This window comes from Euleptes europaea, chromosome 12, assembly GCF_029931775.1.
Source record: "Euleptes europaea isolate rEulEur1 chromosome 12, rEulEur1.hap1, whole genome shotgun sequence".
Taxonomy (NCBI): domain Eukaryota; kingdom Metazoa; phylum Chordata; class Lepidosauria; order Squamata; family Sphaerodactylidae; genus Euleptes; species Euleptes europaea.
In genome coordinates, this window is record NC_079323.1 from 18,725,490 (window position 1) to 18,740,015 (window position 14,526).

The window sequence follows — 14,526 nt, forward strand, 5'->3', positions numbered from 1 at the left end:
TGTATGGTCCAACACCATATCTGGAGCAGACAATTTCAGGAAGACAGACATTATCAGTCAGGAGCTCAGAACATCCTTTAATTCGGTAGTAGCAGAAAGTGGCTTTGATAGCTTCAGAGATGCTTGAAGTAATCTTCTTAACGGGGTGTAATTATACTGGTCTCCCCATTGTTAAGATGCACTTAAATGTATTGCATGTTAAGTCTGCAAGGGCAGGATACAGTGAACGATTTCACATTAAAAATAATTTCTAGTCCACATGAGGGCAGTATCTAGAGGAAAGTACAAAACCAGAGGCAGTTGTGTAGGGCTTACTGTGGTCCAGAGGTGGGGATTCAGTAGTTCCCCCTCTTGCTTTACAGTGCTCAGCCTCTCTCCCTACTGACCATCTGATCTCATCCACAGTATCTTACTTTACCTCTATTTCTCATCTTTCTACTTTCACCAGGTTCCTGTCAAAGAAATCCTGCAGTCCTTGAAAATGTAAACCTTGGAAAACAGAAGCACTAACTCAAAATAAGCCATTATTTGGAGTGCAATTGTTTTTAATTAGTTGTGTGAATTTCTTATAAAAAAGAATTATTAGACTTTTCCCCCTTCTCTACTGCCATGCCTATTAGTCATTCCTCTGAAGGTTCAAAAGTCCAGATTTTCTGGGAGTGTAACTTAATGCAGATTATTCAACTTGAAGGATCTTGCCCTGATTATCTTGTGGCGAAATCCCAAACTTTGGCATGAGCACAGATTCCGCAATGGGTCTCTCTCTCCACTTCCTAGCACAGTCTAATGTCCATTATCTCATTTGTTGATATTTTCAAGGCCGTTCTCGCACCTCCAAGGGCTCCCTACTTCACAAGGCCGACAGTTCGCTGGCCAGCGCTTCCCCAGCCCCACTTTCTTCTTTGTTACGCAGTGTAGGTGAGGCGGTTGCTGCATCCAGGTGGTTCTCCTCAATTTTCAAGGCAAGGTTGTCAAACCCGGTACTGGCTGTGAGCGGCAAGCTGGTCGAGGCAGCCTCCGCGGTGCGGGTCGGCGTGGAGCAATACAGGATGAACCCCACCATGATGACCACGAAGGACAGGAGATAGAGCACTGAAAACTGACAAATGCAAAAACAGAGTTTAAGAACATTAATAATAATTAAGTGCCATCAAGTCGCAACAGACTTACGGCAACCCCCTGAAGTTCCACCTCATGGGTTTTCAAGGCGAGAGGAGATGAGGAGGTATGCCGTTGCCTTCCTCTGCATTTCAATCCTGTTCTTCCTTGGTGGTCTCCCATCCAAGTACTGACCATGGCCAATCCTGCTTTGCTTCCAAGCTCTGAAATGCTCCAGCTAATCTGGGCTATTTTGTCTGCTTACAGGACATTTTTTTTTTGCCATCACAGCAGACTTATGGTGACCCCACAGGGTTTTCAAGGCAAATGACGTTTGGAGATGGTTTGCCATTGCCTGCCTCCGCGTCACAACCCTGGTATTCCTTGGAGGTCTCCCATCCAAATACTAGCCAGGGTCAGGGCTGAGTGTGTGACTGGCCCAAGGTCACCTAGCAAGCTTCCAAGGCACGAGTGGGGACTTGAACTGGGGTTTCCCAGGTCCTAATCTGGTGACTTAACCACTACACCTTAACCACTACACACTACACTCTATTCATATCATTACCTTCTGTCAAAATGCACAAAAGCATTGACTTCTGCTTGGCATCTATAATATTTTGCTAAGGGCCAAGCTGCAATCGTAAGCAGGTCTTCTCAGAAGTAAATCCAATATGATTCAATAGGACTTACTCCCAGGAAAGTGTCCTAAGGAGTGTAGCCATTCTGTGGGAAATCCATGATCAACAGTGCAAACCTATGCAGTTACTCCACTCTAAACCTTCTGAAATTTGGGCTCAGACTGGATTGGACCCTAGTCCAATCTCACCACACTGGCTCTAGCTAATGTGTTTTGCTGCAGTTACTCATATGGAATTCCTGCTTATGATTAACATGTGTTACTTATTTCTGAACTAGCTAAGGTGCATGGAAAGTAATAAACAGAGGGATGAAGGGTTCCAGTCCTTTCCCAATGCCAAATCCCGTTTATCATCTCTGCTCCCCACCTGCCTGTCCACAAAAAAAGAAGAATTGGTTTTTATATGCTGACTTTCTCAACCACTTAAGGAAGAATTAAACCGGCTTACAATCGCCTTCCCTTCCCCTTCCCACAACAGACACCCTGTGAGATAGGTGGGGCTGAGAGCGCTCTAAGAGAGCTGTGACTAGCCCAAGGACCCAGCTGGCTTCATGTGGAGGAGTGGGGAATCAAACCCGGTTCTCCAGATTAAAGTCCACCGCTCCAAACAACCGCTCTTAACCACTATATCACACTGGCTCTGCAAATCTATTGCAGAGGAGCACAATGCATCTTCATGTACAATAACACATTGGTTCCTCTCTGCCCATGGCAACGCTTCCAATTGGTCCTTCAAATGTGTCCGATTGCTGCCGCTCCAAACCACTGCTCTTAACCACTACAACATGCAGGGGCGTGGCTCAGTACAGAGCATCTGCTAGGCACAAAGGAAGTCCCAAGTCTCACCCTCAGCATCTTCTGTTCTAAGGCTTTCAGGGAGCTGCATTCCTGCTTGGAACCTTGAAAAGCAGCTGCAGTCAGAGTAGACAGACATGCTGGCATGAATCAGCATATGTGGCAGCTTCATATGTTTACATATGCTCATTAGTTATTCCCAGATGTTTGGAGGTAGGATTGCTTTCCCAGCCCCTCCAACCCCCGCCTTCCCAAACTGAACACAAGATCCTGCTTTGGAAAGGAATCGGTATTGTCTGCTCTGACTGGCAGTGGCTCTTCAGGGTCTCAGCTAGAGGTCTTCCTGATCCTTTTACCAGGAGATGCTGGGAATTGAACCCGGCGTCTTCTTTGTGCAAAGCAGATGTTCTACCACTGAGCCACAGCCCTTCCCAGTGGCTGGTGAGCCCTGCTTGCCTTGATGAGTCACAAGTCGTACAGACCTGGGTGAATGCATGCAAGGGTTTCCCTCTCACTTCTATTACACTTGCCTAGGAAGGGTATTCTGTCTCTGTCCACCTCCACTTCAGCCTAGACTTTGTTGGAACCCAGCCAGAACTCAAGGTGGAAGCTATTATTGGAAATGGATGAAAGACATCAGTTCTTTCACCTCCCACAGGAAACCCTGTCCAGATACACCCTGCAGGCCTCTCTTTGAAATCCCACGCCTGGCTGACCAGGTCCCTTGGCTGCCTGATCTGCCTGTGATCAAAAGCACAGTGGATCAAATTAATAAGGTCTCAGGAGGGGGGGGAGCATGGAAAAGGGGGAAAGGAAACCTAATTTGTCCAGTGGTTCCCCTTCCTAGTGTAAAAACGCAACAACCAGTATGCATAAGATGTTCACTCTGAGCCCAGATAAAGCAGAAATGTGCTCATCTGAGTAAGTTGGTTGCTGTTTTGATGCTTTTAGAAAATAGCCACGCAATCCTACATAGAGTTAAGCACACTGGGCTTAGACTGGAGTAGCTGCATAGGATTGCACCGTCAGACGAACAAAGTCAGGATGACTGGAAAAAATCTGCAAATTTAAGAGGACATAAGCTTTCATGTTACACAGGGCTCTTTTTCCTCGGACAGAAAACAAGCAAGCAATTCTGAGAAATGAAGAGGCTTACACACTCTTATGCTAATATAAGCCAGTGCAGTAAAAATTACATATGATCACATATAACGGACATAAACCATGGTAGAGCATTCATCTTGCATTGTCTGTTTTTGACGAGCAGCTGTCTTTCCAGTCCTACTAACTGTGATTTGTTAAGTAAAGGTGCTGGAGATTGATCCCAGGACCTTATGAATGCAAATCATGTGCTGTAGCACATGAACTACCTTCCCCTCATTTGTATTTTCCCTGTTTCATATCCAATTCAAAACGTAGAGGATATAAAAAACCATTCTTGCTCCGTTGGTTGCTAACAGCCTCTTGAAAGGAGCAAATCCAGACAGAAGCACGGTGAGATGCTTCTATCCATTTGCATCAGAGCAAAAGGACAAAAAACAAATTACGTCTTTCAGATCGGGAACCAGTTCTGGCGTGGAGGCTTATTGACTGCAGTTCTGCTGGGAAAAGTGGTGCTTTTGAGTAATGAAGCTAAGCTTCTTAAGGCAAAAGCTCCTTCCGCATCTCCTTAAAGGCATTCCAGCAAGTCAGTTACGCAGAGTGTAGAAAACGGGTTTCCCACCAGTGAAAGTGACATTGAAACATGTACCATGGAGTAAAGTCCTATACAGGCCTTTAAGAGATCACCAGAGAGGAAACTTTAGCTTAAAGGCCCTACACAAGATGCACAGTTGTTTCATTGTGTTTACATACATGGCAGTTGAATACCTCTCTTCACGGAAACATAAGGGCCTATGGGAAGATGGTGTTGTAAGACAGATAATACGATGGGGAAAGTAATTAACAATAAATTCATGTCCAGTAGCACTTTAAAGACCAACCAGATTTCCAGGGTATAAGCCTGCAAAAGTCAAAGCTGCCTTTGTTAGAGCATTGACACCCGGGAAACCTTGTTGGTCCTTAAGGTGCTACTGGACTCAAATCTTGCTCTTCTACTGCAGAACCAGGTTCAAATCCCACTCTGCTATGGAAGATTGCTAGGTAATCTTAGGTCAGTTTCTCTCTCTCTCTCTGCCTAGCCTACCTCACAAGTTTGTTGTTGTGAGGATAAATGAAGAAGGGAAGAATGACATATGCTGCCGTGAGTCCCTTGGAGGAAGGAGAGCAGCTAAAGGATTTTAATTTTTTTTAAATTAATTTCACTAAAATGGGTTCTTACCGTCAACGAACACATAAAATGTATAGTAAATAAAAAGCCAAAAAAAACCCCCCATTTATACTACCATGGCAGTTTCAAACTTACTTTCAAGGAAAATGTACATTTCACTGTCCTTTCTAACTATAGAAAAACCTTGTTGTCTCCTTTAAAGGATACTGAAAAAGGTCAAAGGCTCAGACCACATAAGGTATATTTGGGACATAACTACGTGTAAAGGCCGAAACAAAACTTTTAGAGGTTGACATTAATTCCATACATGAAACAACTAAATATGAGTAGCTTAATAAAAATATACAAATATGTTACTATCACATTTGTTTACATGCTAGGTTTGTTTGTTACAATACTCAAGGGATTTTTGGAACAGAGAAAGTTGGGCTCCATGGTAAATTGTGGGGGGAAAGGTAATCCAGTAATTATTTCAGCCGGTGGTAGAAAGCCCATGCGCACAATATATTTTATAACGTACAGTGGGAATCCCTTTTTCCTCAAGCCACACCAACACATCCTTTCTCCTCAGATTAAGGATTTTTTTTTCTATTTCAAAAAAATCCTACATTCCCTAAAAGGGAAACTGCCCTGAGACAAATGTAAAGTCTGTTTTGAGGCAGGTTTTTGGGGAGAGTTTTAGGCGGTGCAAAACAGTGAACCGGGTGGGGCTGTACACCTCATCCTGGCTACAACCCTGGAAGGTGGGCTGAATTTGGTTTGGACAAGGGGGGCACAAGAAGCACCAGTCTTGTTTGGCAGCATACCCACAGCAGGCAATAGGTACAGCCCAGCTCTCAGATGGTGGAGGGAAGCCAGCTTAATGTGGAGCCACCATGCCCAATAGTCTCTCAATACTATGGCCTGTTATCTGCTGCCTGAGGCAGGCCTGAATGTTCTGCCACTCATTACCTTCCTGGAGTTCCAGCAGATATCTTGATTTCCGGGAAGGCTTTGCAATCCCATCAAAGGCCTCCCTCCATGCAGTGGAAATGAAATGGACATTTTAAGGGCTCTTGGCCTAAAAAGGAGCAATTAACTGCTTAGCCGTCATACCCAGCCGAGTTAACTTTTTCCCCCTGTCAAAGATAATCCAGTGAGGGCGTTTGTACGTTGGTAATAAAACCACTGGGTTTGGTTACAATTGTGGCTGTATATATACTACTGTTCTGCAGCAGTGTAGGAAAAGCACAGTATGGGGTAGTAAGCATAGAATTCAGAATCTTGAGAATCTTAGGTTACAGTTTTTTAATAACACAACATTTCTAGCCCTTATTTCTTTAAAGATATGTTGATAGGTGGGCCGTGCCAGCTGATATCCCAGATGCTAACAGGGGTATTAAATAACATTTCCAGGGGGTGGGAGGGTGTTCCGTGCCCCGGATATATATCCTTTTGCCTCCCCATAACTAGCAAAAACTGGAATAAATTACGCAAAAGAGTGCCAATTATAGCATAAACGATGCATCATAAATTACACTAATGCAAGCAGCAGGGTTATGCTTTTCTCAGCCCAGATTTCGGATTGCCAAACTACAGAATTTTCATTACTTTAGCACAGACTATCCAAAACCCTGTTTAAATGTTTACTCGTTCATTAACTCTCAAATGAAGCCTTACTGCCACAAGGCGCTGTTTACCTTGTAGCCAAATAAGAAGAGTCCAAAGAAAAGACTGTAGAGGTCAGCTGTCAGAATGCCCAAGTTGACCGACGTGGCGCTGGTAACTCTAATCACTATCGGCATGAAGCTGTACAGCCCGAACATGCAGAGGGCAAAAGCCAGAAAGAGCAAGACTGCAAGACAAGACAGCGTCTTAAAATTACAAAACAAAACAAAAACCACTGAACTCCAGTAATAAGAAAAGGAGCTAATGATAAGGAAAAGCATTCTCAGGGGCCTTTAAACTCATGGACATAAGACACCACAGAATCTCCCCACCACCACCACCACCACCACCACTTCTGGAGACTGACCTGCAGCCCCTTTTACTAATGACTAAGGTCATCTGCTTGAACATCTCCCAGAAGCAACCCCAGGGACCCTCCTCTCTGGGGTAGCTTTTGAGCGCCACAGTTAAGTGGGCAGAGAGTTGGGATTTTAACATCCCTTTGGTTTTCAGTTTTTTTAAATTGGGGTTCCAATGTTATTTTAAAAACATATTTCATATGCTGAAAAGCGGGTTATAAATCTTATAAATAAATAAATGTGTGTGTGTAAAAGGCTGTCAAGTCGCAATCAACTTAGGGCAAAACCCCATAGGGTTTTCAAGGCAAGAGACAAACAGTGGTGGTTTGCCATTACCTGTCTCTGTTTAGCAACCCCGAACTTCCTTAGTGGTCTCCCAGCGCTAAGTGGCAAAATTTATTTCAGTCCTTATATCCCCCAAATAATAGATTTAAAACTATGCTGCTCAAGATCAATGGATCAAAGAGCTTCTAAGGGATAAAGGAAAGTGGTCTCCCAGCCAAGTACTAACCAGGGCTGACCCTGTTTAGCTTCCCAGAGCTAATGAGATGGGGCTAGCCTGGGCTATCGCGGTCAGATATAAGTCAGGTAAAATTAAAATGAATTGAGTGCCATCGAGAGTAAGACACATACATCTAAGTTACACTGATTTTAACCCAATAGGCAAAATTATCTAACACATCATGGGTCAAATCCAATGATTTCCTTCCTAAAAGCTGCAGCCAATGCCACCCTTCAACAGAGAAAGACTTCCTCCACTGGCAAGTCACTCTCCATCGATGGATATTTTTCTCCATTGGAAGAAAATTTAATGGAAACACATCATTGGATGCAACCTAACGTTTGGCAGCACTGATCATGAGATTTGGGGGTGGGGGAAGTATACATGGATTCAGAGCCCCACCCGCTAAATGGGTGCTCAGCTCTGCCAAAGCCAGCCTCCACACCCTCCACTCCCATCTGCTTTTTATGGGCAAGTAATAAGTTGGGTTCAGGTAGCCGGCTCAAGGTTGACTCCGCCTTCCATCCTTCCAAGGTTGGTAAAATGAGTACCCAGCTTGCTAGGAATAAAGGGTAGACGACTGAGAAAGGCAACGGCCAACCCATAAACATAGTCTGCCTAGGAAACGTCAGGATATGACGTCACCCCATGGGTCAGGAATGACCCGGTGCTTGCACAGGGGACTACCTTTACCTTTAATAAAACCAAACTAATGCATAATACAAAAGAACCACCCAAAGTTGCATGCAAAGCAATTCCCTCAAGCATTTTGGTATACACATACCGATTTTCCAGTTCCACTGAATATTAGCTATGTCTTTATGTTCCACAATGCCTCTAAAAAGTGGGCGCGATGAGGAGAAGAAAAGGGAAGAGAGAAAAGAATAACACCAACGTTAATATTATGAGATGAGGTTTTCAGAGTGTAATATATAATTATTAATACGCACATTAACAAATGATTAAGCCAATCCAATGTCCATTAAAACAATGCATCTTTCTAACTATATCAGCACAGCCTTGATTACTGGAGGTCGGCTCACATCTATATGCTCCTCAATGGATGATCGCACCATCCAAGGGCTCACAGGAGTGGCTTCTCGTAACAGGAGGAATGGAAATAGAGCTCCCAACTATCAACTCAGATGCTGGATATGGAACTTTAGTTTGTGCCCCTATGTACCCACTTACAAGGAATGAGCATCATTAAAACAGTAGGATCTAGTTTGGATTGCCAAAAAAACAAATCAGGGGGTTATAGATCAAATCAAGCCTGAACTGACCCTAGAAGCTAAAATGGCTAAAATGACGCTGTCATACTTTGGTCACATTATGAGAAGACAAGAGTCACTGGAAAAGACAATGATGCTAGGAAAAGTTGAAGGCAGCAGGAAAAGAGGAAGACCCAACAAGAGATGGATTGACTCTTTGAAGGAAGCCATGGCCCTCAATTTGCAAGACCTGAGCAAGGCTGTTAAAGATAGGACGTTGAATCATAGGGTCGCCATGGGTCGGAAGCCACTTGACGGCACTTAACACACAGTTCTGAGTAGACATTTCTAGGAATGTGCTGTGAACTTCCCAATGCAGCAGGAGAGCAGGAGTCATAGCTTCTCCCACACATTCTCTCATTGCTCCAGACATCTACCTCCTCTTGTCCCCACTGTGTGGCAAACCTGGAGACTTCTTTGCCACAGAAGGAGACAAGAGAGAAGTGGACTCTCGGCTCAAGCCTCATTTGGGAAGTTATACATTTACTGTCTGTTTAAATATTTAAGAGGCTGCAGTGCTTCGTAAGATTTATGCCCTTTCAGCCTCGTGGTCACCAGTTTGCCTGAGTCTAGGGGAGCAGAGGAAACAACGTCCAGAAGTCGGAGTGACATCTCAGAGCCCAAACATAAAAACTGTGGGGTTAGTTCAATTTCGGTCTCTGAGGGTGCAGACAGACATTAGGAATGTAGTCAAGGCAAGGCCTGCAAAACATACTGGTCCCTTTCTAGATCCTTGATCAATGAGCTTCACCTTAGTAAAAAGTGAAAACAAGAGGACAAGAATTTCCTCGCTGGATCAGACCAAAAGGTTGGAGGTGCTTTAAAGGTTTATGCTTGATTGCAGCCTAAAGGTTTAAGTGGTTCTTAAGTCACCATTAGCAAATTCCTCCTCCTTCTAAATCTCACTTAAACTTTATTTTGGCACAGCGCTCTAAGAAAAAGTCTTAAATTCAGGGATTACCTCCATAGCTTAAACATCCCTGGAAAACTGTGTTTCAAAAAGAGGAAGGCTAGCTTATCTAGGATCAAATTTCGGTGGCTTTAGCCGCTGAATAATGGGGCAGAAGTCAGTAGAAGGAATTGTTCCCTTTCTGAAGAAAGAGCATCGTCTTGTTGGGTTTCTGCCCATCTGTTCAAGACACAGCACCCCCCCCCAATAAAAAGGCAACAACATTAAGAAAGCCCCCACAATCCATATTATTAATCCCATGAACAGACTTTAACTACGTGTTTCCCTCTATGAAGTTTAGGGCTATTATTTGCATGAGTACCCATTTACAGGACACACAGTGCAATCCTAAAGTTACTCCAGTCTAAAGCGATTCATTTCCATGGGCTTAGACTGGAGTAACTCTCCTTAGGATCACACTGCTAGTGGTTAGCACAGTCAGCATCTAAGCTACAGGAGCTAATATAACACACAAACAAACAAAAAGATAAACACACACTATTTATAACAGCGATACGCATTGATTTGGGAACTACCTATGGCTCTTTGACCTGCCCCCTGCGGCTCTTCTGAACACTGCTCCTCAGTGTGACACCTGCCCCATGTTTCAGAAAACCGGGCAAGACTCTTTCCCAAATGGGGTTACAGTTGTCAAGCGGTTTCCATCTTGAAACAGCCACTGCTAGAAGGATGGATAACCTGTGGGTCTCTCTTGAGGCGCAGGCCTCATGCCAGGAAGGGAAATAAATGTGGTTCTTTTGGCTGATGGTAATTATAAATACGACTCTCCCTGAACCACAAAGTGAGCACCTCTGGTCTACAAAAATAAAGTGTTAAGCTAAGCCAGGACAGTAACTAAAATAGGAGGAGGAGGAGGAGGAGAAGAGTTGGTTTTTATATCCCGATTTTCTCTACCCTTAAGGAGTCTCAAACCGGCTTACAATTGCCTTCCCTTCCTCTCCCCACAACAAACACTTGTGGGGCTGAGAGAGTTCTGAGAGAACTGTGACTAGCCCAAGGTCACCCAGCCGGCTTCATGTGGAGGAAAGGGGAATTAAACCCAGTTCTCCAGATTAGAGTCCGCCGCTCACATGGAGGAGTGGGGAATCAAACCTGGCTCTCCAGGTTAGAGCCCACCGCTCCTAACCACTACACCACGCTGGTGCCTGAGCTCCCAAATAGGCTAGCTGCAAGGCTAACACTGGACTAACAGCACACCCACCAATTCAGAAAAGGGAAGAAATCATTCTGTGGTATGGATGGTTTTTCTTAATTAGAATTAAAGTACGCATAATTGATCCTTACAGCTGCAGAGCGCTGATAACCGTCCCAAACAAGCCCACCATTCCTAGAAACTCCACTCTGCTCAGATTTTTCACAATGTATTCCTCACTCACATTCGAAATAGCATACAGCGAGGCGCCAAGGAGGACTAAGACGTCTCCAATCACCACATTGCTTCCTGCGCAGAAAAAAATATTAATTGACAAAAGGAGGCTGTGGAAAAGTAAAACACGGCTTTTTAAATGGTAAAATTAAATACACCGATCATGTTCCTGTCTGATGTTTTTCATGGTAGATAATAGCTGGGACCGGTACGAACTGGCTCCTCCCTTTCAGAACTTTATCCTGCAATAGCCAATTCCATGTGGTCATTATATTATCCTGGAAGTTATTTAGTTTTGTTTTTTCCCCTTCTTCACTTCCTGTCCCTATTTCCTATGCTCTTGTGTATATTTTTAACTGTAAATCGCCTTACCACATGACAGAGTGTTCTTCTATCTATGGGGTTGCCCTACTATTAAGAACATGGTGGCCTGCATTCTGAAACTCTGGTTATTCCTATTCTGAAACTCTGGTTATAACCTATTCTCTCCAGGATCAGAGGAGCATGCTTTGGAACACTGCTGGCTGCTGCAGCCGTCTTATTTGTGGGCTTCCTAGAGGCACCTGGTTGGCCACTGTGCGAACAGACTGCTGGACTTGATGGACCTTGGTCTGATCCAACATTGCCTTTCTTATGTTCTTAAAGCTTGAAGCCTTCCCCACAGCGTTCCTCCTACTAGTGGCTTTTCCACTGGAGAAAACAGGAACTTGAGTTTAAAGATGTCTCCTGCAGCCGGAGAAAGGCTTCAAGCTTGGCTGACCAGTGTGGGAGAATACAAGCTACTCTTCTGGACAGCAAAGGCTTTTTTTGTTTTTAACTAAGAAACTGTATCTGGAGTTGGTGTGTTGTATGACTAAAAAGGTTGGATGGTGTGTTGGTATGTAAGTTTGGAAATTGTCATTTTTAACCTTATTATGTAAAGTGAAACTTTAAGGAGATTTTTTCTACACACAGGTGGAGGTGGTAAGACTGCTGGCTCTCACATCACACTGGCTCTCAGCAACAGGGCAGACTCTGAAACTGGTACTTGCCTGTGCCTTAGAAACAGATGGAGAAGCTGTAATAGTAATGGGAAGACTCAAGCTCAAATCCCAACTTAGTCATGAAGCTCACAGAGTAATCTCAGGCCAGTTACTACCTCACAACCCAACCTACTTCACAGGATTGTTGTGAGGGGGAAAGTGGAGGAGGGGCCAGTATTACAGAGCTCCTTGGAGGAATGATGGGATAATATCGTGACAGACAGAAATTCCTATACTGAAAGCCTGTGTGGTATAATGGTTAGAGTGTCGGAGTAGGATCTGGGAGACCCAGATTCAAATCTTCACTCTGTCATGGAAGTTTGCTGGGTGACCTTGGCCACGTAACTCTTTCTCAGCCTAACCAATCTCACAAAATTGTTGTGAGGATAAAATGGAGGTGGGAGAATAATGCTTCGAACTGCTTTGTGTCCCCACTGGAGAGAACGGCAGGATATAAATATCTAAATAAATAAAATGTTGGAGACATGTAGTTCAGAAAAATTACAATGCAGCCAACAAACATTTTGGAAACACTAATTTAGATTTTGGTTGAAATCTAGATACATCCTATGAAAATCAATGGAAAGAACTCTTATTTTTGTTGGGCACCATAAGAAATCCAGCAAAACTGCAACTCTGCAATGAAAAATATTGCATTTTCAGACTCTCCAGCGTTTTCTTTTGTATCTTTCCCTCCCTCCCCCTCTTTTACCATTAATAGCCTAATTTAGCTGTCTGTGAAAATCAATAGATTGATCTCAATAAGAGCTGGAACAAGTTCTGCCATCTCTTAAAGTTTGTAAAAGGATGCTAAGAGAGTCTTGCTAGCGTCAGAAAAATAAAAAGGCCCTAGGACACAGCATTTCCCCTTGGGGCTTGCTGCAAGATGGAGAGTCATCCAGCAATGGAACACTGTTGGATATCATTTAAATACTGAAGTTAGAGTTGCTGACTTCTTCTTCAGCAGGGCACCACAAGCAGACAATCAGAAGAAGAGTTGGTTTTTATATGCCGACTTTCTCTCCCACTTAAGGAAGACTCAAACCGGCTTACAATCACCTTCCCTTCTCCTCCCCACAACAGACACCCTGTGAGGTAGGTGGGGCTGAGAGTGTGTGACTAGCCCAAGGTCACCCAGCTGGCTTCGTGAGTAGGAGCGGGGAAACAAATCCAGTTCACCAGGTCAGAGACCGCTGCTCATGTGGAGGAGTGGAGAATCAAACCCTGTTCTCCAGATCAGAGTCCACCGCTCCAAACCACCGCTCTTAACCACTAAACCACGCTGGCTCTCAGACGATGAGTACTGAATTAGACCCTTGTTGGTGCCAAGGGAATAACCTCTTCCCATTTTAACCAGACCTTACCTTCACCTTCTTGCCTCCCAGCTAATATATCTGCACCGACCATGGTCCCTACGCCCAGAAGACAGACAGCAACAGCAATGAAATGAATCAGCTTGTATCTTGCACGAAGGATGAACCACGATAAAGCCATCAGCACCGGAATCCCAAAACAGTCAAGGAGCTGGCAATACACAGAAAGAAAGACAACCCAGTCTCACAAAGGACCACAAGTACTGATGTCGCCAATCAGATAAACAAACAGGCAAGACACGTTATAGGATCAGTGTAAATCCAGTTTAAGGGCCTGCAGGAACAGTCAGCCAAAAGTTCATTTAGATCAAGATCTTTTTACTTTTTACTAATTCACTAGTAAAAAGAACTAAAAATTGTTGATAGAAAGTTATAAAAGTGGACCACAGTGAAGATGGAAAGAGGGTAGTAAATTTGCATATGCTCACTCAGGAAAAAACCTGTTCTGTTTTTTGTTTGTTAGTCTAGGTATGTGCATTATAATGAATTGTATGTGTTTTTTTATCTGTTTTTATGTTATGTGTTTTATAAAATAAAAATTAAAAAAGATTAAGGTCTTTTATGCATGGCTGTTTCACTCGTCCTCACCCCTCCAATGACTTCCGGTCTCTGGGTTGATTTTGCAAGCCGTTTCCGAACCTCAGAGGTCGCCTCGCTCTCCCCCTGTGTTTGCCCATGTTTCACTGCGTTTTCAAATTTGAGATAAAAAAGGTCTCAAAAATGCGGGCAAAACGCAGGCAAACGCAGGGGGAGGGGGAGGCAACCTCTGATGGTCAGAAACGGCATGCGTAATCAACACAAAGACCTGAATTCGTTGGGGGGTGACGGAAAGTGAAAGGGACATACATAAAAAACCTAAATGGGAGGTTAGGATTGCAGATAAATCCCACATCTTTGGGTTTCCCTCCCACACACACACAGGGATTCAGTTGTGGCTAACATTGGCTAGACTTCAACCTTCAATTTTAGTCATGCAAAACATGCCCTCTGAGGTTTTGCTTAAATCAATAGTCCTATTAGTGTAGTGCTGTCAACCCACTTATAAATTAATGGACAGAATTCATTTTATTGCTATAATCCCCCTTTTTATGTACTTAAAATGAGCCACAGCAACCAAATTAAAAATATTTCAAAAATGCAATAAAAGAAAAATCACAAGCACTGATGATCCTTGATAAATCACGCTTCTTAATCCCAATCTTCCTTTCCATTTTTTT

General features: G+C 43.7%; 1 protein-coding gene across 1 annotated transcript in view; it reads right to left on the reverse strand.

The window, feature by feature from the left end:
* Positions 1–850: 850 nt before the first annotated feature.
* Positions 851–14,526, reverse strand: part of SLC35F2 (solute carrier family 35 member F2) — a 28,805-nt gene continuing 15,129 nt past the window's right edge. Inside the window, exons 4-8 of the mRNA XM_056858595.1 lie at positions 13,301–13,460; positions 10,833–10,989; positions 8,092–8,144; positions 6,479–6,633; positions 851–1,099 (exon numbers count right to left, since the gene is read on the reverse strand). Of these exons, the coding sequence (XP_056714573.1) occupies positions 851–1,099; positions 6,479–6,633; positions 8,092–8,144; positions 10,833–10,989; positions 13,301–13,460 (774 nt within the window). The remainder of the gene's footprint in view (positions 1,100–6,478; positions 6,634–8,091; positions 8,145–10,832; positions 10,990–13,300; positions 13,461–14,526) is intronic.